Source organism: Natator depressus, chromosome 1, assembly GCF_965152275.1.
Source record: "Natator depressus isolate rNatDep1 chromosome 1, rNatDep2.hap1, whole genome shotgun sequence".
NCBI lineage: Eukaryota > Metazoa > Chordata > Testudines > Cheloniidae > Natator > Natator depressus.
In genome coordinates, this window is record NC_134234.1 from 130,431,459 (window position 1) to 130,452,448 (window position 20,990).

A 20,990-nucleotide genomic window follows, 5' to 3' on the forward strand; every position below is an offset into this window, starting at 1 on the left:
CCTGGTTGAGTTCACTGGGATTTGTGTGTACTCAGGACTTCAGAAAATTGGGTCACTTTATGTTTAGGTGCCTAAATATTAATTTAAGGGCTTAACTTTATGTACCCACATGTGAAAATGTTGACCTTGCTTACTAAAGTTAGAGAGACTTGCTATTAGTTTCTTCCAGAATGAAGGAGTTGCAATACCACCCAACCACTTAGAATCCAGAATATAGAGTTCCCACATACTGCCATGACTGCCCAGAACAGAACAGATGATTATTTACATCCCAGAAAGGACATCAGAACAATGCAATTAGAGACATGTTGTAATTAAAAGAATTCCAGTGACAAACTGAATGGTGAGAAGAAGTAGAAATTGAAAATTCAGGTGCATTGGTATATCTGAGACTTGCATTAATTCTGTCTCATATGTATAATCTAAATACTCTAAACTGAAACAAGCCTTCAGATATGAGTGACAAATCCATACTTGGCACAAATGCAGCAAAATAAAACTTTTTTTGTCCCTACGGCCCAGCCACTTGTCACTTACAATTTCTTAAAACTGTTTCAAAATTAATAGTTTTTATTTATTGATTTGTGTTCCTCTTCTGGCTTCTAATGCTCTTTTCTGATATTTCTTCACTTCAATTTTTTCCACAATATGTTTTTGCTGCCCGAAAATTACCTCCCTATCTATCTCTGGCTTATACTGCTTAAAAAACAAACAAAAATCATAGCAGCTGCCTGGCAGTGCCTGTCGTAGTTAAGGTTGCATAACAGTTTCCATTCTTACACTTATAGCTTTCTGAAACTTTCCCCTTTCAACTTGAACTTTTCCATGCTTCCAAAAGTTGATTCTAGACTCTTTGGAGTACAGTTAGTATCTGCCACTGCATCCAACTTGATGGTGGGATTGAAACATTCACTGGATGATTTTGCTAAAATGATCACAGTGAAATTGTTAGGTGCTGACGTCTGAATATTTACCATTCAACTTCAGAATAGTTATTCGCTCCTCCTCAATGAAGGTGGATGGGACAGCTTGTGTCTTATAGCTGTTTTAAATTTTCTGTTTGGAAACTCAAGAAAACAGCAATGTGTTGTGTGTTTGGCTCATGTTAGAGAGATTTTTTTGCAATTATAAGGGCTAGGAAATTCTCTGTTATTTAAAGCTTAGACTGAGGCAAAAGTTATGCAATAAAAGGGGATTTTGCAGAATCATAGAAACCACAAGGCCCGGTTATTAGTTTAAACTTGTATATGTGGGAGATGGGCTCCTTCCTGCAAACCTTCTAAGGTGAACTAGAGGGGCACACTTCCCCCTTTGTAGTTTCTAAGGTGCACGGGAATATTTTCTTTACAGATCTCATAAAGTTAATGGAACAGGGAGTTCTAATGTTGTCAATTTAAATAGTTCAAGATTATAGTATTTCCATGTGCTCCTTACAATTTCTTGCAAGCCAGCAGAACTTCAAAGTCTTGAACTTTCTTTTAATTTTTTTTAAACTTTGACATTTTATACAAAAATTAAATGTTACGGTTGAACAGCTACGATATTGAAAGTTAGGAAATACTTAAAGGTAGATTAATACTCTGTCCCTTTTGAATATATGTCATATGACACAATCTTAAATGACATGATCACATACAGTTTCTCAGAGAAAAGAACATACTTTTTTTCTGTATGCTTAGGTACATATTTATAGCATTTAGAGTGCTGTGAACTACTGTGTATACCACAGAGTTTGTCATTTTTATGAAAAGTGCATACTTCCTCAAAATACTTCAGATGAAGCATAGCATAGAATAATAATAAAAATATCGGTGTATGTAGGACAGCTACATTTGCTTCATCGTTACCTGCCTCATCCTTTGCAAATCAGGAAGACTGTGCTGCTAGTTGAACAGGAAATATAGAGCGTATGGGTTTTGACAAAATTATTCAAATACACACCTTGAAGAATAATTTATTATACAAGAAGCGTAAGTCAGTCAAGGTACTGGACCACTTTGACAACAAAAATAGTGCACTATTCTCATACGTATGAAGTCTGATGATGATGATTCCCCCCCCCCAATTCTATTCATTAGCTTCAAAGACCTTTTAAAGAGCCTCTCTATGAATATGCTTTTAAACAATGTCCCTCAAGTGCTGCTGAATTTACCTGGTGCATGTACAAAGCTCACATCAGCTGCTATATTTCAACATGTACTATTCACGTCTTCTGAAGCCTTCAAATTACAGTGAAAAGGACGAGGGAGCTCAGTAGAAAAGAACTTAATTACATATTGTTTTCAATTAGGCCTTGTCTACACACAAAAGTCCTACCATTTTAACTATGCCAGTATAGTTACAGCAGAACAACCTCCCTAGCATGGGCTCAGTTATACCAATATAAATGTGCTTATATGCTGATATAGCTTATTCCATCGTTCTGTTCTGTGTTTGTACAATGCGTAGCTTATTTCGAGTCCATGACTAGGTCTCCTTGGCACTGCAGTAATGCAAATAGATCATCATCATAATTAATAAATAAATAAACCAGTATAACTGTTCCCACACTAGGGGTTATGCTGTGTTTATTATTTTGGTAAAACAATGCACCTCTAACTGACAGCTATGTCTGTACAAAAACTGTTTTTAGACCAGAACTAAACTGTTCTGTGCCTCAGTTTCCCCACGTGTAAACTGAGGGTAATAATACTTAACCCACCTCACACGGGGTGTTGAGGTTTTGTTCATTAATATTTGTAAAGCACGCTGAAGTCCTGTAGTTGAAGGTGCTGCAGAAATGTTGAGTAGCTTTTATTTTATTTGATCAAAGTGTGAGATAAGGGTGCAGAACTGGATAAGGGTGGAGAGTGGGCCAGAGTTAGTTACTTATTCTGAGTATCTGGACAACAAGAATAAGATGGTGAATCCAACTTTTCAAGTGTTAAAACGAGCCTTCGTGGCAATGTGAAGTCAATTTTTAGTTGTCATGATTTAGCAGAGAGCTGGTCTGTGAGTGAACAGGCTTATTTACACGATGTCTCATTTTCCATTGGCCCAACCTACTCAGTGAAAAGAGAATTGCTTCTGCAGATGAGCCAAATTTCTGATGAATAGACGGCTCGATTGAGAGCCAAGATTTGTGACCTTCCAGGGGTTATTTCAGATGCACAGAGCCCTTAGTGTTCTTAGTACAGATGTTGCATCTGCTATATTGGAAAACAATGTTTGAGAAATTGAACAAAATCAGCATTAGTTCAAATAGATATGTATCCCAATAACTGACCTGATTATTTAAAGAGAAGCTGTCAATTGGATTTTTATAAATTGGCTGATTAAAAAGAAATATTTTCTGTTAGATTATGCTTTATATAGTCTTTTTTTAACTTCTCTGAAAACATTGACAAACCTTCTCCCCATCCCCTCCTTTGCTTCTATTATCTTTTTTAAAACTAAGGGAAACTGACTATACAGTACATTGGGGACCATGAAACTGGCTGTATTCAAAGTATTGTCAAAAGTACATAGTTAAAAATGAAAGACTTTCAATTCTCTCTCCCCCCCCCCAATATAGTAATCTTGGGTATTACTTGTACGAGTAGCAGCGCAAATTTTTCAGACAGAAATGTGATTTTTTTCAGTTGATGTCCCTTTTAAATGAAAAGAGTACTTCATCATTACACTTCCTGATAAATTTTGATGGCACATCACATGGCCCTTATAGATGTATTTTCGTTCTAATTTATAGTTTATTTATATAACTAATGGGGAATAAACATTATTTCTCAGTTTAGAACTTTATTATCATCCATAATTCCTCACTCTGCGTGCCACCGTCTTTGTTCACTCTGAAAAGATGAAATACATTTAAAAGATCCAGAAGTATAATTAGAAGTCAAGTTCATTTCACTTATGATCAAAGTCAGGTTTGGATCCAGATTAAAGTCAGGTTTGGATCCAGATGTGAAAGGGTTTGGTTTAAATGTGCAATTTTTCTCTAATGCATTTTGCCAACCTCTTGTAGATAAAAGCAATTTGGCTTTCATGTTGACAGCACCTTTATGTCACATGAAATAATGTGAGAATCATGATCTCAGTGTGCGCTTTTCTCATAGGCTGACAACATAGAGAGGCAATATATCAATAGTCCTGTTATGAAATCCAAATCCCACATTTAACAAAACAAAGGACAATTTTTTTTTGTCTATAGATACAGAAGCAGAGCAGTTTGGTCATTCCTTGTTCTGGTTAAGTTTTCAGAGGAAACTAATCAACTGTATACCCTGGCATTTTGTATGTATTGGAGTGAAAAATAATCAACATTATGTACGTAAACTGTTACTTATGTTCCAAATATTTATTTCATATGCACAAATGCCCATATGTGTAAATACATGTTTTGCAAATTTTGAAAACCTGTCCTGCTGTATGTCTTCCTTCACTCTTATCCATTTTGCATCAGGAAGGCATATTAAAATGTAGTGTAAGGAAAGCAATTCAGAATTTAGCAAGTTCTTGAAAAGGAAAAGAAATACACTGAGTATCCTGTTCTTCTGCCATCCTCAAAGCCCTACTTTTAGTCAGTATTTCCTTCTAAATCATTTCACAGATATACAAACTTGGCTGTTTTAAATTCTCTTTGGCCTGTGTCTTGGCATACAGTGTCATATATGAGCATGTATGGTCATTTTGAAGACAGAAGAATGCAAACAAGTGTACCCTTTTTCAGATGTGCTTTTACCATAATTCCAAACAAGTTTATAGATGTTTTTAAATTAGACTTTGTAAATTATTAGTCTATAATGAAGATGTATCTATTGTGTTGTATTGAATAAATTATTGACGTGACACATTCTAGATTGCTGAATAAATAAGGGTTTACTGAATATCATAGGCATGGGGGAAATTACAGTATCAATTTTGGGAAAAAGTTTTGGATTGGGCCTACACCTGGAAGGTTTTGCCAGCATAGCTATACTATACCAGCAAGGTTCTTCTAGTCTGGATGCAGCTCCCTCTTCCCCCGCAAAATACTGGCAAAAGCACAGTTTTTCTAGTATAACTACATCTATAGTAGGGGCTTTTGCTGGCACAACTGTGTTGGTCACAAGTCACCACACCTCTGCTATGTCAGCAAAAGTTTGTAGTGTAGATCTGGCCTTACTGTCTCGGGAACTGAAAAGTCCAAGGTGACCATCTGTAGAAACCATCCCAGTGTTGAAAGCCTTGCTTGTTCATTACTGAGCGTCAACAGCAATGTCCTTTTCACTGCTGCTTGCAGGTGGTTATTGTAACTGACGGAAGAACACAGCTTAGAGCAAAACCTGCTAAATATGATCTCCCTTGCCTAAAAATGAGTCTTGAAATGATACACATCCTCTCCTTTAACCTTTGGTTCAGAGGACAGGTCTGGAAGACGATGATATTATTAATGTAGTGAGAGAGGATGACTTTTTTGTAGTGGCCGTCGGAGAAGATTGCAAAACTTGCTGATTTGCATAAATAGTTACATTAAAATGCCAGATCAGTGTTGACATTTAATTACAGATTGTCAGGCTAATTTATATGGCGTGATTAAAAGAGAGAATGATTTCAAGCTTTATTTTTTAAAACAAAAAAAACCTCTTTCCATTTTCCTTGTCCTGCCTTCTCCCCCTATCATATTTCTCAAATAGATTTAAAGGGTAAAAGCCAAATACTGCTCATCAAAAATCATTTCCAAGTTTTATTAATCTTTTCCAACATATTTTCCTGCTTCACAAAGACAATCCCTGCCCAAAGCATTCTTTGGCACATCATAAAATAATTTGGGGTTGCAAAGTTTCACTCTGAATTCTTGGCAGATGCTGAGCAGGTCAGATAGCCAAGGAAAAGGGTGTAACTTTTAATATTTGTGAATAATTGCTTCTACAAAACTTAGTAGGCAACCATGCACACTGTAATTTTGGCAGCTGACATAAACTACAGCGTAGGATCCTTTCTTTATATTTCCCAGGGACTATGAAAGAACTTGTAATACAGGACCCATTTCCCAGGGTTCTGGAAATCATTTTAATGGTTCAGTAACCCTAATCTTAATACAAATGTGCAGGCCCTATTGTTCAGCTGATTTTCTAAAAATATATTTTGACTGCAGGTCTTATTTTACATTGCTAATGTGTGTCCTTGTTAAGTCCTTTATGTAATCACTAAGGTAAGTCTTCAAAAATAAGCAGGCGCTGCCAAAAAAGAGGGAGGCACTCTAGGACATATTACCCAGAATGAAAAAAGCTCAACTTGGAGAAAAATCGGAGTCTGCTGTGAATAATAAACAAGATGTGGTTTAGGATTTGTGCCCACCTTTTAACTGTCTGCATTAAAACAGAACGCATGCAGTGGCTCGAGGCAGCAGAATGACATTACCCGTATGTAAATAGTCTCTTAGAGATACCAGGGTTCCACTTGTGATGCCACCAATTTATTGACACTCGGCTCTGAACAAAAGGATATTCAGAATTGCCCTGTGATAAGTAGAGATTTAATCAGAATCAAAACCACAGTTCTGCTCGTAAATGTCATTGATAATACAACATATGACTGGGTCAGGGAAAAGAAGCAAATGACTATCGCCTGGCAGTTCGGTCACTCTTCTGGGGAACACCCGACTTCAAAGACCTGCTCCATTGGAACAGCTTCACCAGGAGAGATGAAGAGAGATTCACCCCAGAATAGCCTGGGAGGGCACTGCCTTGGGAGAGGGGAGACCTGGCCTCAAATCCCTTCTCCAGAGCAGGAATTCAAACCCTGGCCTCCCAAATCCCAAGTGAGTGTCCTAACCACTGGGCATGCTTCTTCCAGCTGTTTTGTGAATCTAGTGCTTTAAAAATGCCTGGAAGCAAAACATTTTGGGTCAAAGGACAGGTTTTGTTTAACCCCTAAATGGACTTTTTCAATTCACTGGTATTTTTAGGAATTTCCAGTTCAAACTAAACTGGCTTTAAAAAAAAAAAAATCAGAACTGCCAGCAAACTGAAAAATCAGTTATTTGCCCAGCTCTAATTAGGGTCCTGGCTTGTACTTTGCAAATAAGTAGTTGATATACCTGCTTTTCACCTCCCTGCCCCAGTAACCCTTCGAAATACTTATTTTCATCCTCATTGTGCATGCTTCTAATTAGTTATTCTTTCAGTGCCTCCTTCTCCTCATCCCATTTGTGGTAGCAAGACTCTTATTTCTTTCCAAGCATCACATCACACCATTCTTCCTTCCCTTCCTTCCTCTGAGATGTAACTCCCAAGACCCAGATGTCAAAATGTGGAAGATATTTTTCCAGAAGTTACATCTGGACCCTTGGCAGGCTCCGCAAGCGGCTGTGCTGGCAGCTTTGGAGTTACTCAGGGTTTGGGGACACGGTTAAGCTGCAGATGGGACTGTGTGGGATGTCTTGTCCTTCTGAATGCCACTTTCTTTCGATTCACTTATAATTCTACAGAATGCCTCTACTTGATACGTCTAAATCCTTCGTGAGATTTGCACATAGGCCTATTTATGGAAATAAAGACAGCTCTTTTACCCCCTCATATCCAGATATTTTTTTTCTGCAGCCTGTGGTACTAGCCAACTTCCTAATACACATTCCACTCTTACACAATTTTTTACAACAGTGAAATTCACAGTCTTGGTGCCAGTGCTTATGCTGCTTAAAAAAATATTCATGCACTCAGAATCCCCAAATTGCCAGGATCATGCAAACCAGAGCCATTTTAAAACCAGAGTTATTTTAAAACCATTTTGTAACCCTGCTCTTTTTTGTATCCCCTACCTGTCAAATAGCTTTTAAGGGAACAAAAATGCTTTTTGGGGGAAGAGAAAAGGAAGAAATGGGATGGGGGTTCAGTGAAAAAGCATGGTCTCAATAAATAAATTTTTTAAATGTTGGCTATCTTAACTATGATTAGAGCTGGTTAAACCCTGCTAAAAGAATGTGGCAAATATTCATTTATATTCCAAGTGGCTGCTCAGTTTGACAGGGTTCATTCTTCCCCTTTCCTCTCCCCATTATTAACAAATGTAACAAATTCACTGGTTAGGTGGTCTGTATAGGATGAACCCAGGACCTCTGGATCTAAAAGCATCAATCAGCCTTTACTGTTTCAGCTACAGGACTAGGATTATGAGTGCAAAAGCAGGAACAGCCACACAGATCTCCATATGAGGAACCACCTTGTTAGTATGAGTTATATAAACATTTGTGAGAATGGGTTTTTATTCCCAAATGTTTGGAGAATGACTGTTCTTCATACAAACACCTGGGATTTGGTCCGTCACAAGAATATTCAGTAGATACGATGCACAGTTTGGTGGTCATAATTCCTCGTTCTCCATGTCATTCAGTCAGGGAGCAGTAACAGTGCTGAGGTGACAAGTCACCCGTTGTGAATAATTAAAACGAACAGTTTGCAAAAAACCTAGAGGCTAAAACTTGTTTTTATAAGCTATTTGAAAATTGTGGTAAATAAATGTAGTCTGCTCTGGAGGAGTTCACAAACACAAATAAAAACTAAACTAAGCAAATAATTCAGCCAGCTCTAACCAGGACCCCCATGATGGCAGGCTTGGCCTGTGATGCTTCAGAAGCTACTGCTTCCAAAGAGCAGTTGTGTCATCCTGTACACCCATCCAAGTGCAGCAGAATGTACAATAGCTGTTGTCGCGTAAGATAGTATTGCACACTAGACAGCTATTTACAGAGTTAAAGGGGTCAGAAAGAGAAAGGTGCTCTGAATGTATGTCAGCCACTTGAATTTATGATTGCTGGACCAGCTAGGACAGATAATACTCAACAGCACCTCATTTGTATGTTTATAAGTAAAAATCCTTACCTCACATTCCAGCTGAGACCTAAATCCACAGAAGAGAGGGAATTCTCACTTAGATTGCCATGGCAGCATAACTTTCTCCGACAATTCTCTCTGTGTTTTGGAAATGCATTGCTGCTGTTCCAAAAGTGTGTGAGGTGCATTACAGGAAATTTAAGATGACAAGGTCTTTGCCCCAAAAAGCTTGCAACATGGACAGTTTACCGATGAAGAATAGAACTGTGTTCATTGAAAAGGCAACAGCTAATTGACATACCCAATCCCTTTAATATTACATACAAAAACTGTTTTAAGAAGTACTATATTCAATGAGAAAATGTATAACCAATTTAGAGAAAAATTCGTGTTTATCTCACTTTCTGAGGATGAAGCAAAATGCCTAAAACATGAATTTTGTGAAATTGTCAGACACATATGTTTTTGGTGTGAATTAGGGAATATGCATTGTTTCAAAGTAGCCCTTATATTAACATTTTTAGGGTTTTTTTTTTAATTCTGTTTCCATTGCATTCTAAGCCCATTATCTTGTCCTCCATCAAATCCTTTTTCAAGGCCCAGTTCTTCCACGATTCCTACAAGACATCAGCTAACTAATAATGGCTATATTAAGGAGCTGCCATGTAGAGCTGCTGTGTTTTTTAAAAGGTATATAATGTATGTATAAATTACGCATTTTTGATTGTTTACCTTTTCTCCTCTTTTCACAATATGGCAAAAAAAAAAATGAAAAGAGTTGGACAACACTCCCTTGGGTCTGGTTTCTGGAAGCAAACAGTAATAGCCAAATAATGAATTGGAATGTGTCACTCATAGATGACAAGCCAGTTCAACTGGGAGAAGGAGAGGAGGAAAGAAACTCGTGTGTGGCATTATGTTCCCCCTCTCCCTCCATTTGACTGTTCTTACCTCTTTAATGATGGTCACAACCTCAGAGGGTCCACAATCTCTTGCTATGTGTCTGTGCAGGAATTAATACAACATGGCCCCATTTCCTTGGTGCTACAAGATAGCAAATTAATAATAATTTATGGAACAATGTGGAATTACTGCAATGATGAAAATTAACTTCAGTTTATGGGAAATAATACATATGGAGACACAGCACTTGTCTACACAGGGACACTCAGGAAAACTAATCAAATTAATGAAAAGTGCATTAAACCCTGTGTGGACACTCTCAGGTCTGGTCTACACTACAGAGTAAGGCAGCTTTATGTCAACCTAACTATAGAAGTGTCTACACTTAAATTTCCCCCTGCCAATATAAATGCCCTGCTGCGGCAACTTCCTAACTCCACCTCCATGAGCGGTGAGGACACACACCACTGGCACAAGGAGCAAAGTGTAGACATGCACAAGCGATGTAGTTACTGTGGCAGCTGTATGCCAATGCAAGTTAGGTCAGCTTAATTTTGGAATGTAGACATGGCCTCATTCAGAATTTAAGTGGCCTTAATTCGGTTTAGTTTTATGTCAATTAAGCTAAACCAGATTAAGGCTACTTATGAGTATGTCCGCAGGGGTTTAATGCAGTTTAACTAATCCACTTTAAATTCACACCTTTAGTTAATTTGGATTGATTTTCCTGAGTGTCATTATGTAGCCAAGCCCACAGATTCAACAACTTTTCTCTCCCGCTTTATTCTGTATTGTTACAGTGTCTGGTTTCAGTCAATTACAAATTCACATTGTCCCCATCAGATCATACCTACCATTTGCAGAGCACATTCTGTCTCTGTTCTCTCCCTCCCCAACTGCCTCAACAGTCTACATACAGTCATCAGAGGAGGTAGTGTTCCAGTTTCTTGGCTTTTAGCTCCTTAATATGGGTTTCTGAATCTTAGAAGAGGGGCCAAGTTAACTCCACATAACATGACCATTTAAATAGCTAACCTTTGAAACTTTCCTTTGTTTAATGGAGATCATCTCTGTATGTGGCTGAAATATAGAGAGATACAACACTACTATGTAATACTGCACACAAACATCAAAGAGCTCTGATGACATCTGGTAACCATAAAAGCAAAGCTCAAGTGATTTACGATGTCATTGGAACCCTGACGTGTGTGCAGCTTCATTCAGTTTTCCTGTTGTGTGAGTTATACTTCAAAAGCATACACTGTATAAAATGTCCATTTCCCTGTTGCTTTTATAAAATGTTGCTGGAGAAGAATAGGAAACTAGGAGAGAATTTTTTTTTCTTTTTTAAAACATACAGTTTAATTTCAAGACTGTTCTAAAAGGGATTATGACATCAGACATTGTTCATTCAGCCAACCTTTGATAAACTCCTTGATTTTCAGACTACAGTCTTCTTTGTTAAAAGGTTAGGAAAGCTGTCTTGATTCTTTAATATGGCTGATGCTCAAAAGATTGAATATTGCTTTGCAATGATGCCCTAGCTATGACTTTTGTTTTGTTGTCTGGCAGTTGCTTTTGTAATGGTATGTTATTTAAACATCTGCAGAGATGCTATACATTCATATAAGCTAGAAGCCAAACATCTGTTTTTAAATCCAGGTTTCAAGTCCCTTCCCCTGCCTAATGTTTTCAGGATGTAAAATGAAAAACTTGCAGCTGTCTGTATTAATGTGACTTCTGCATGCTGAATAAGTGCATTTTCATGTTCGAGCAGGTGATGATGAGTTAGCAGCCTTCAATGATGTGTCATGTCCCTCAGTATTGAGCAAGGTGATTAGCTGCAGGCCCAAATTAAAGCCTACAGTCTGCTGGCCCAAGATATAACCCTCAGCCTGCCAACAGCCAGCGGAGAAGGGGCTGCAATAACAGGTGCAAAAGTGTAGTTAAAAAGAAACCTAGTATATATCTACACTAGTAGCTTTACATCTGTTGCTGCAGTGGTTTGGAGTTTTAATGCCACCTGTCCTTTGATTGAGCCAGAGACCACTTAAAAAATCCTTACCTGTCAGGATCACAAAGTAACTTCTGTGTGAACTTTAATGCTTTTTGACCCACAGTTTAATCACCCAATTACTCTCCATTTATGAGTGCATGAGTAGATTGGCCATGAAATCAATGACACCATTCTGAAAAGACCCTACTTTAAAAAATAATGTTATAATGTGCACAAATTTAAAATACAGTAGGACCTGTTCGGGTAATATTGGATAGTCACACACCATAGATATGGAGATTTCAGTGTTAAGCGACTCTGTTATGAAACCAGGGCTCTGGACTGACACACGCCAGCACAGGCTAACTGTGCTCACTTATTTACTTATTTTTGCACCAGCCAGAAATGTGCTTTACACATCTGAAGGAACAAATAAGAAAAAGTCCCTGCCCTGCAGAGTTTACAATCTAATCTGATGGGCAGCCAGGCAGCAAATAAACAAAAGAAGGGCAGGACACAGTAGCAAAGGACCAAGGTGATATAAATAAGATCACACACTTACTCATTTCTGTGATTTACTTCACCCATTATTCTTTTTCAGAACTAGGCTTGTAGCCAGAGCTGAACCTCTTCAGCATACATGTTGACACCCAAAAGGGACAGGGAACATGGAGCAACATGTGGAGACAATGGCAGAAGTCAAGATGTGGGGGAAGGAAAGACAAATAACAGAATGGGGGTGGAGGGGAAAGACAAGGAACTTTAAAAAGCAAATATTTCAATTTCATGGGTGGGTGTGTGAGGGGGCTGAGGAGATTGTACTTCTGAGTTTCTTTTTGCTACTGATCCAACTAACTGGGATCATAGTTGGTTGGATTGGTTGCCAAAATAATCTTTCAACGAGAGAGAGAGAGAGCGCTCAACCCTCCTGAAATTCTGGAATAACTCCATAGTCCCCTCCCACTCCCCACACATAGTTGGACAGAGCATTGGTATGGGGGGAAATCCCTCAACGGACAAAACTGTAAATTAAACCGCTGTTGACAGGGGGAAGAGGTGTAGATATATATAACGGAAGTATTTTCATTTGAGAGTTGCTGTTCTCTTCTCCCACTCGTCTAGTCGACGGAGAGTATGAGGGTTTTCCTGTTTGAGACATGGCAATGGTGGTTTCCTCAAGGCTTTTAATGTGAGATTAATGCTCTGGAGACAATGCAGTGATAAATGGGTTCCTACAGTTATATCTACATCCTGTTCTCCCTTCCCCCTCCAGCACGTCCACTCACATGCACAGTCCAGGTACTTTTCCAGGTTGTAATGCTTGTTCTTGCACAAAGCAACGCTTCTGACTAGTTTCCCCTTGTGATTAAACTGCAGCTCCTTCTTTCAACGTTTATCCAATAAATACTTTAATTTGAGATGCAGAGTGCTTAATTATCAGCTGTTTCCTAGGAAGACGACAAAAATTAAATGGGGACGAGAAAGGCTTATAGTTAACAGAGGAGTGGTGCCAGTGAACGTGCTTGTCATCTGTGATGTGATACATTCCAATTCATTATTTTTGCTATTACTGTTCACTTTCAGAAAATAGATCCATGAGAGTGGCCTCCGTCTTTTTGTTGTTGTTTCATATTATAATGACTAAGCTCTGCATGTCAGATTATAGCCGGTAATCAGAGCTGTGGGCAGAGAATTGAGTATTTCTTATCTTCTGTAAGAGAATGGCTCCCCTGTGTGAGCTGCAAGTATGCCTTGGCCAAATGCAACCTGTGCATTGATAAAGATTTAAGTATTTGGCTTCTGAAAGGTTTGATACTAAATTAGAGAGGAAACAGAAGATTTGAGTCAAGTTTTTAATAGCTGCGCTTGCCACCAGCATGAGTTGTTGTAAATGGTATATTTTTTGCTTGAACACTGATCATGTAGGCTTTTCATTTCTGTATAAATTTTGTTTTCAAATTAAATGTGGTTGGAGAGGAGGGGAAGAAGAAACAGTAAGATGGCTCTGTTAACCTAACTGACCCAATGCAATCAAACTGTATTTTTCCGTTTGTGTCAGTGCCTTTCACAGTTTTAAACAGTATATTTTTAGATTGAAAAGGGTGCCTATCATGTTGATGAGTTCAGATTTCATATCATGGCTTCCTTTCCTGCTTTCAGGTTTCTCCCATTCGGCCTTTACATTTGGTATCGAAAGCCACATTAGTCAGTCTAACATCAATGGAACACTAGTGCCCCCTGCTGCCCTCATCTCTATTCTTCAGAAAGGCCTGCAGTATGTGGAGGCTGAGATCAGCATCAATGAAGTAAGTACACTCATTGCCACAAGCGGGAAGTGCACTTTTGCAATTTACAAACGTGCTGGAAGTTGGCATATGAAATCACACATTTTCGGTTGAACTCAACAGATCAGATGAACATGAGACAGCTTCTGAGGTGTCTGGAGATAATTTCATTTTAATACATTTCCCCCCACAGAAGCACCTGAAAAAGCTCTAAGATACTTTCCATTTGCAATTATATCTTGGAGGATGGATTTTTTTGATGTTACTGGTGCCTAAGTAAAGAAGTTAAATACACAAGGGAGCCTTTTATGTCCTTTACAAAAAAAAAAGTATTTCTGTTTTCTAAACCATAAGCATTCAATGGGGAAAGTCTGCATTGTATCTTAAAACTTTGATTGTATACTCTGTTAGCAGAGAGGACTACCAGCAAGTGCTAGGGGCCTGATCCCAAACTCATGGAAGTCAATGGAAAGATTCCCATTGATTTCAGTGGGCTTTTGGATCAAGCCCTAGAAAGACACAAATGGCCAATGGTGGCCAAATGGTGTGACTGAGCAAGGCACAAAAATCAAGGCATTCCTGAGTTCTAATACTGACTCTACTGTTGAATCCATCAAGCTGCAAGCTCCCAACAAGGTGGACTGTTCAGTAAAACAAAGGGACTAGACAGGAAAGTCCAGTAGTTCTGCCCTGCCTAACTTAAAAACACGGTGCCACAGCAAAAGGAAATGAGACAAGCCAGGTCTTACTATATTACACAATACTCACCATGTATACTTTTAATTAAGTAAGATCTTGATTCTAGATAAATAATAATTTCCCGTGTGCACATCCACTCTCCCACCCCATGCACTTTGAGCAGGCATGGAAAAATCCATTATAATACCCAAGCTAATAAATATTTTTTTTAAAACAGGGAGGGGAACATTTTTACCTCTATCAGGTACTACGTGGGTGGTGGGAATCTTTAATATATATTAATTCATATGAAAGCTATCCTCTGTTTTGACTGTAAAATATTTGTGCCTGAGCCGCAAGGTGAGAACAAAAGGACGGGGGAAAGAGGGTGAGGAAGAGCTTGTATTCTGTAAGATAGGGCATGGTTGTATATCACTCATTTTTTGAGGTAAAGTGTTATGTTTATTTTACTCTCTCAATAGAACCAGCAATATTTAGCAGTTATATATATATTTTTTTTTAATATAAAAGCAATGGCATTTGAGATTAATGCCAGATTACTCATTGATGTATTTGTAATAATAAAACACCCATAGGGATTTGTTCTGATTTTCTGCCACTTAACATTTTGCAATTAGATGTTGCAAAACATGTTGCAATTGGATCCAGGTGGGTGGACTCTTGCACCTATGGACATCACCATTGACAGTTTGGCCTCTGTGCTGATGCGAGAGTCATTCCAAGTGGATCTTATTCCGGATCGCAGCCCAAATTGGGAAAATGCCCTAAAAATATGTTCACTGTCGCAAGATTTATGGTGCTTTTATACTTTTTTTAAAACATTTTCACATTTCAATAATCACATTTTTGTATGCTTCACTGTGTTTTAACTTATTCAAACTGAAAACACTAATTATGAATTCTCTTGTCCAATTGTGCTATTTAATTTATTTAATAAGTTTATCTCCAATTTCATGTCCCTTAATATAATTATGCTTTATAATTGCAAATATAATTTTTCCACCTTTATTTTAATGAATTGGTTTTGCACTTCATACTTAAATGCTCACACAAAGACACTGAGTTCTGAAATGATCAATAGAAGACAAAACTTAGAGGGAATTGGAAGCATTTCCTTGCCAATTATGCCATTCAAAGAAGGTTAGAGCAGGACCTAAAATGCCTCAGCATTTTCTTTCATGCCAGCAATGATCACCTATTTTTGCTGGTGGTTGTTTTAAAGAGTGGGAGCTTACAATCTAAAAAGGCAACACAAGCAAAAAGTAATAAGAAAGCAACCAATATGCACCTTCTCTAATGTGTGGTGGGAAGAAATGTCTCCTACCCAAGCCAGCATGCCTCCTCTACTGTTTTGTTCCTGCCAAGGACACCCCTGCACTGTGGGGAACCCTCAGCTTTTTGCCTGTTACAGCTTGTAAGTCCCTTGTCTCCATTCTGGCACAAAATTAGGGACAGCGATCTGATTCTAAAATTCTGTGTACAGTAATGGGACTGAGTTTTATATTCCAACTTTATTTTTTATGCCTGCAATTATGCTAGACATATATGTCTAAGTGTCCAACTGCATCAGCAAGTATTTAGTAAGTTCTTAGACATCTACAGTACTGACCATTATTGTGCCCACAATATTCTGCGTGCAGAAACAGAGGCCTAGTTAAGACTGTGGTGCTCTTAGCACTAGGGTGACTAGGGGTCCAGTTTTCAACCGGAACACCCCGTCGGAAAGGGGCCCTGGCGGCTCTGGTCAGCACCGCTGACCAGGCCATTAAAAGTCCAGTCAGCGGTGCTGCGGCGCTAAGGCAGGCTAGTTCCTACCTGTCCTGGCTGGCACCACGCTGTGCCCTGGAAGCGGCCAGCAGGTCTGGCTCCTAGGCAAGGGGGCCAAGGAGCTCCATGTGCTGCCCCCGCCCTGAGCACTGGCTCCACACTCCCATTCGCCAGTTCCTGGCCAACGGGAGCTGGGGTGGGTGGTGCCTGCGGCCGAGAGCAGTGCATGGAGGTCCTCGCCTAGGACCCGGACCTACTGGCTGCTTCCAGGGCATGTGCAGCACGGTGCCAGGACAGGCAGGTAGCCTGCCTTAGCGCCCTGCTACACTGCTGACCGGGAGCCGCCCGAGGTAAGCCCATGCCCCAACCCCCTGCCCCAGCCCAGTGAACGTGAGTGAGGGTGGGAGGGGAGTGAGCCACTGAGGGAGGGGGAAGGTAGTGAGCGGCGGGTGGGGGGGCCGAGGCTCAGGGAAGGAGTGGGGCTAGAGTATTCGGTTTTGTGCGACTACAAAGTTGGCAATGCTACTTAGCACCGATCCTCCACAATGAACGTCAATAGGAGCTTTGCCATTGCCTTCAATAAATACAGAATCAAACCCTATGTGCCTTTAGTTAAAAGTTTCATATGCCGTGTGTCACAGTTAAGGAAGCTGCACCTGTATTTCCCCTCTGTGGTCCAGCAAGGGCACCCATTCTCAGGCTTCTAGCTCCCCAGCTATTCCTTCTCTTGCCCTGGAGACCCAAATCTCGCTCCCTTCTGACTGAGCTATTTCCAGGCTGCACAGTTCCCTGCCTTCACTGTCCCAGCATGGACAGGTTGCCCAAGGACACCCGCCCGTTTCTCTTCAGAGACTGATAGTGATTGTGAGCAGATATATGTACTGCAAAGATATAGCTAAGCAAGCCCATTTTATTCTTAAGGTAAAAAGCACTTCAGAAAAAACACTTTAAAAACAGTAAAAGAACCTGCATGCATGCTAATGAGTTTACCAGGAACGTCTGCCTTCTGGATAGGATTCTGGCAGGATAAGTCCTTCAGCCCTCCCACCTTAGGCATTACCTTGGGGTTACAAATTCATAACAGCTTCAGCTCAGAAAAAGCACCCTGTCTTATTGGGCCTCAGTAGGCCAAGTCTTTCCAATTTTCCCTAAGGATTGGGACCTTCAGTGGACCAGAAATCTTGTTCTTTTGCTGGATCAGAAAATAGGCCCTGGGTCCGTTTAAACTCAGGTTATTTATCCAAAAATCTTTTCTTTTTCTGTTGGTCTCTGGAAAATCTGGTTTGAACTAGTGCGCGTATCTTGCGGGGAGAAGGGGATGACGTCGGCTGCAAATGATAGTTCCAACAAGTCCATACTAGCCAGCCAAATTATTATCTTTAGATTTCAGTTTTTAATTTGTTGAGGTAGTGGACGGGTGTTATAAAGTGAGAATTGTTTCCCAGCTACTTCATTTTACCACCTCCCCTACCCAATCTCTCACCACTGTGTAGTGCCATTTTAGAAACCTTCTGCTGATGAGTCACATCTATTTCCAAGAGTCAGACTGGGATGGCTTGCAACCTTGCTTTCGTATTTAAAAAAATTAAATCTCTCCCACTTGTGGTTATGAAGATGACCTTCAAAATGGGAACCGAATGTTAACTAATGTAATTATGTTTTTCTCTGAGTCTGCAGGGTGCCTGAAACAATAGCTCAGAGAAGTGTGAACTTTTCCATTAATCTCAATGGTGCAGTATCCCTGAAGTCTAATTATGGAAATATAATTGCCAACATTAACTATTTATCAAAGTGCACACCGAATTTACATACCCTCTCAATTGGACCCCTGTCTGTGTCTCCACATACCCCTTGACCCTTTTATTTTGGAATATAAAATCAAGGGAAACTTTTCTAGCAAGATTTAGATAATTAAGCTTTGCATAACTCTGTTTTCTTTTATAAATTCAAATGCTTATGTGCCTGAATTTACATACCCTCTCAACCAATTATCCATCCACATCCACGGTATTTCTACATAAGAGAGAGAGCTCTAGTGTTCTGACTTTTTGGTCATATCCAAGTCCTGTAACCTCACGCTACCCATACGTTTGGTTTCTCTTTGATGTTCCCCTCTCTACAGACCTTTCTGCACTGGGGAGATTCTAAGCCTGCAATTTCCCCCCCTGTTTATTTTGTTCCCCAGGATGGTACAGTGTTTGACGGCAGGCCCATAGAGTCACTGTCTCTGATCGACGCTGTGATGCCTGACGTGGTACAGACCAGGCAACAGGCGTTCAGAGAGAAACTAGCTCAGCAACAAGCCAGTGCGGCAGCGGCAGCGACGGCAGCAGCAGCAGCAGCCGTGACGGCGACAACGGCAGCAACCACAACAGTTGTTTCCCAGCACAACACACCAAAGAACGGAGAAGCCACTGTGAATGGAGAGGAGAATGGGGCACATGCAATAAGTAAGCAAAAGCACGGCGCCCGTTGTCCGGTGTTCAGGTGGACTTTGGTTTGAATAATGCTCTTGCAGCAGCATGATGTTCACCCAACACTTGTAATAGGACAGAACTGTGATGGCGTCATTCCAGGAAGCTATTAAAGCATGGGCATAGTCAGAACGGTTCCTATATAAACCTTACATATCGGCGGTGCATGCTACAGTGCTGGCATAGTCAGTGTTTTGTCGTCTCCCGGTACAAGACTAAACAAGCTTTACCAAACTGCAAGCTCAGCGAGACATCGTAAAATGAAGCAGTGTGCGCCTTCTGCTTTGAGCAGGGTGCCAAAGCTTTGCCCACATTACCAGCGAGCCAGGTGCCTCAAGGATGCACCCAGTTAAGATCAATGAAACAGAATGCGGCTTCCCTGCTTTAGATTTTCAAAGCCATATAGGGGATTTTGCAGCTCCCATTGAAATTGTGTGGCTAAATCCCTTAGTCGAGTGTAAGTCTCTCAAGCCCCAATTTTAGTATGGAGGTATGGCCTGAAGAGGCTACGTATCTTCTCATGCCACCTCCCTCTTGGTCTGAGAAGAGAGCACATTATTGTATTTGAAATGAGGCAAGTCACAAAAGTCACATCATATATCTCTGCAGTCTGCGTTTGGTCTCTGAGCCACGGTTTGTCCATTCCCGGCTTTCTAGCTGCATAACTATTGCCGTGATTTTAAACTGAGGGAGTTTCACTAACTATTGTAGCCTTTTCTTGGGGCATCCAGGAAGCAGTCATACAGCACGTCAGGTGGCCGTTCTGGCTTTCTCTGTGTTGGGGAGTGGTAATACCTGGTACTGTGCTCTCCAATAAAATTTCACAAAGGGAGTGAGGAGGCCAAGTTAGGGCTGTATCAACCAACAGGGCATGAGTTAGCATGCAGCAAATTTGGGGGTTAGTTTTGGATAAGCAGCTGGCCAGACAGACAGTAAAAAGAACAGCAACAGTTTGGGAGGGGAGAAGGTCCCTGAGGAGCAGCTGGCCAGATGGCATGTGTTTAGCAACTGCTGCTGTGCCAGCTGCTCATTCTGAGAGAAGAGCTGAGGCCTGAAAGTTAAGAAGACGTAGGCTATGGGGAGACCCTGCAGAGCAACCTGGGGACAGCTGGCTCTGTGAAACAAGTGCTTGCACCACCTTGGGATGCTGAAACTTGCTCTCTCCAAGCCATTCACAATATGCCATCTTCAGAACTGAAGGTGTAAGAATACATGGGGGAGAGGCACACAAAACTTTAGGATCCCTGTTTAGTTGATCTGGCCCTGTCAGCCATTCATGACCTGTTCAAACAACAAACACTGAGAGATAAAACTCAGGACTCCTGCATCCAAGTTACTGTAATTACAGGCCACCACTAGAAATAAAGATTTTATAATGAGATTCTAGCTGGCAATTTTGTATTAGAGGCTAAATAGTTCTCCTACCATTGTATTTGTCTCTGTAGCGATAATGGTAACCAAAAAACCAAATTCTTCAAGTGAAATAATGAGAGGGTCACAATCTTTGTTGCTTATATAGGCCAAGCTGTACACCCAGCCAGGCTCCTCACCCCTCATCCCATTTGGACACTCAGGATATAAGGCGGGTGGGGGACTATGTTCTGCTTTGGCAGTGAATGCGAGGCCACTTGCCTTCCTCCCCCGTGGTTGCTGCTCCTAACTCTGCTGCAGTCTATGTTTAGACTGAGGCAGACACTGCTTCACTAATAATACTTCAAGAGTTTTTTCAAGATTTTCTTCACAACCGTGAGCATTAGAAACATCATATTTTTAAATGAAAACTGGGATTTTGATGTTAGCACATGACTCTCAAACCTAGGGCCCTAAGCACATACTTGTTGTGTTTATGCCTTAATGTCATCCTGTTCATGGGTGTACCTGAACCACACTGAAAAGCAGGCAAGCCTGAGGAGCCCAGCAGGGTGGAATACGTTCATACTTTGAACAGCTGCACAGGTTCCTAAGAGTGGCATCCCATTTTATCCTCCCAAGTGGAGTTCAGGAGTTCAGGAAAATAGCACTGCTTTTTGCTTATTTTTACCCCAATTTGAACCCTGAATGGGACACAGACAAA

General features: G+C 40.3%; 1 protein-coding gene across 3 annotated transcripts in view; it reads left to right on the forward strand.

The window, feature by feature from the left end:
- TBL1X (transducin beta like 1 X-linked) overlaps positions 1–20,990 on the forward strand; it is a 250,456-nt gene that overhangs the window by 200,517 nt on the left and 28,949 nt on the right. For 2 of the 3 annotated variants that reach the window (XM_074966443.1, XM_074966450.1), the window contains 2 exons: positions 13,852–13,997; positions 18,628–18,892. In XM_074966443.1, coding sequence (XP_074822544.1) covers positions 13,852–13,997; positions 18,628–18,892 — 411 coding nt within the window. Of the gene's footprint in view, positions 1–9,418; positions 9,483–13,851; positions 13,998–18,627; positions 18,893–20,990 lie in introns of those variants that run through there. The other variant, XM_074966459.1, reaches the window with a different exon arrangement.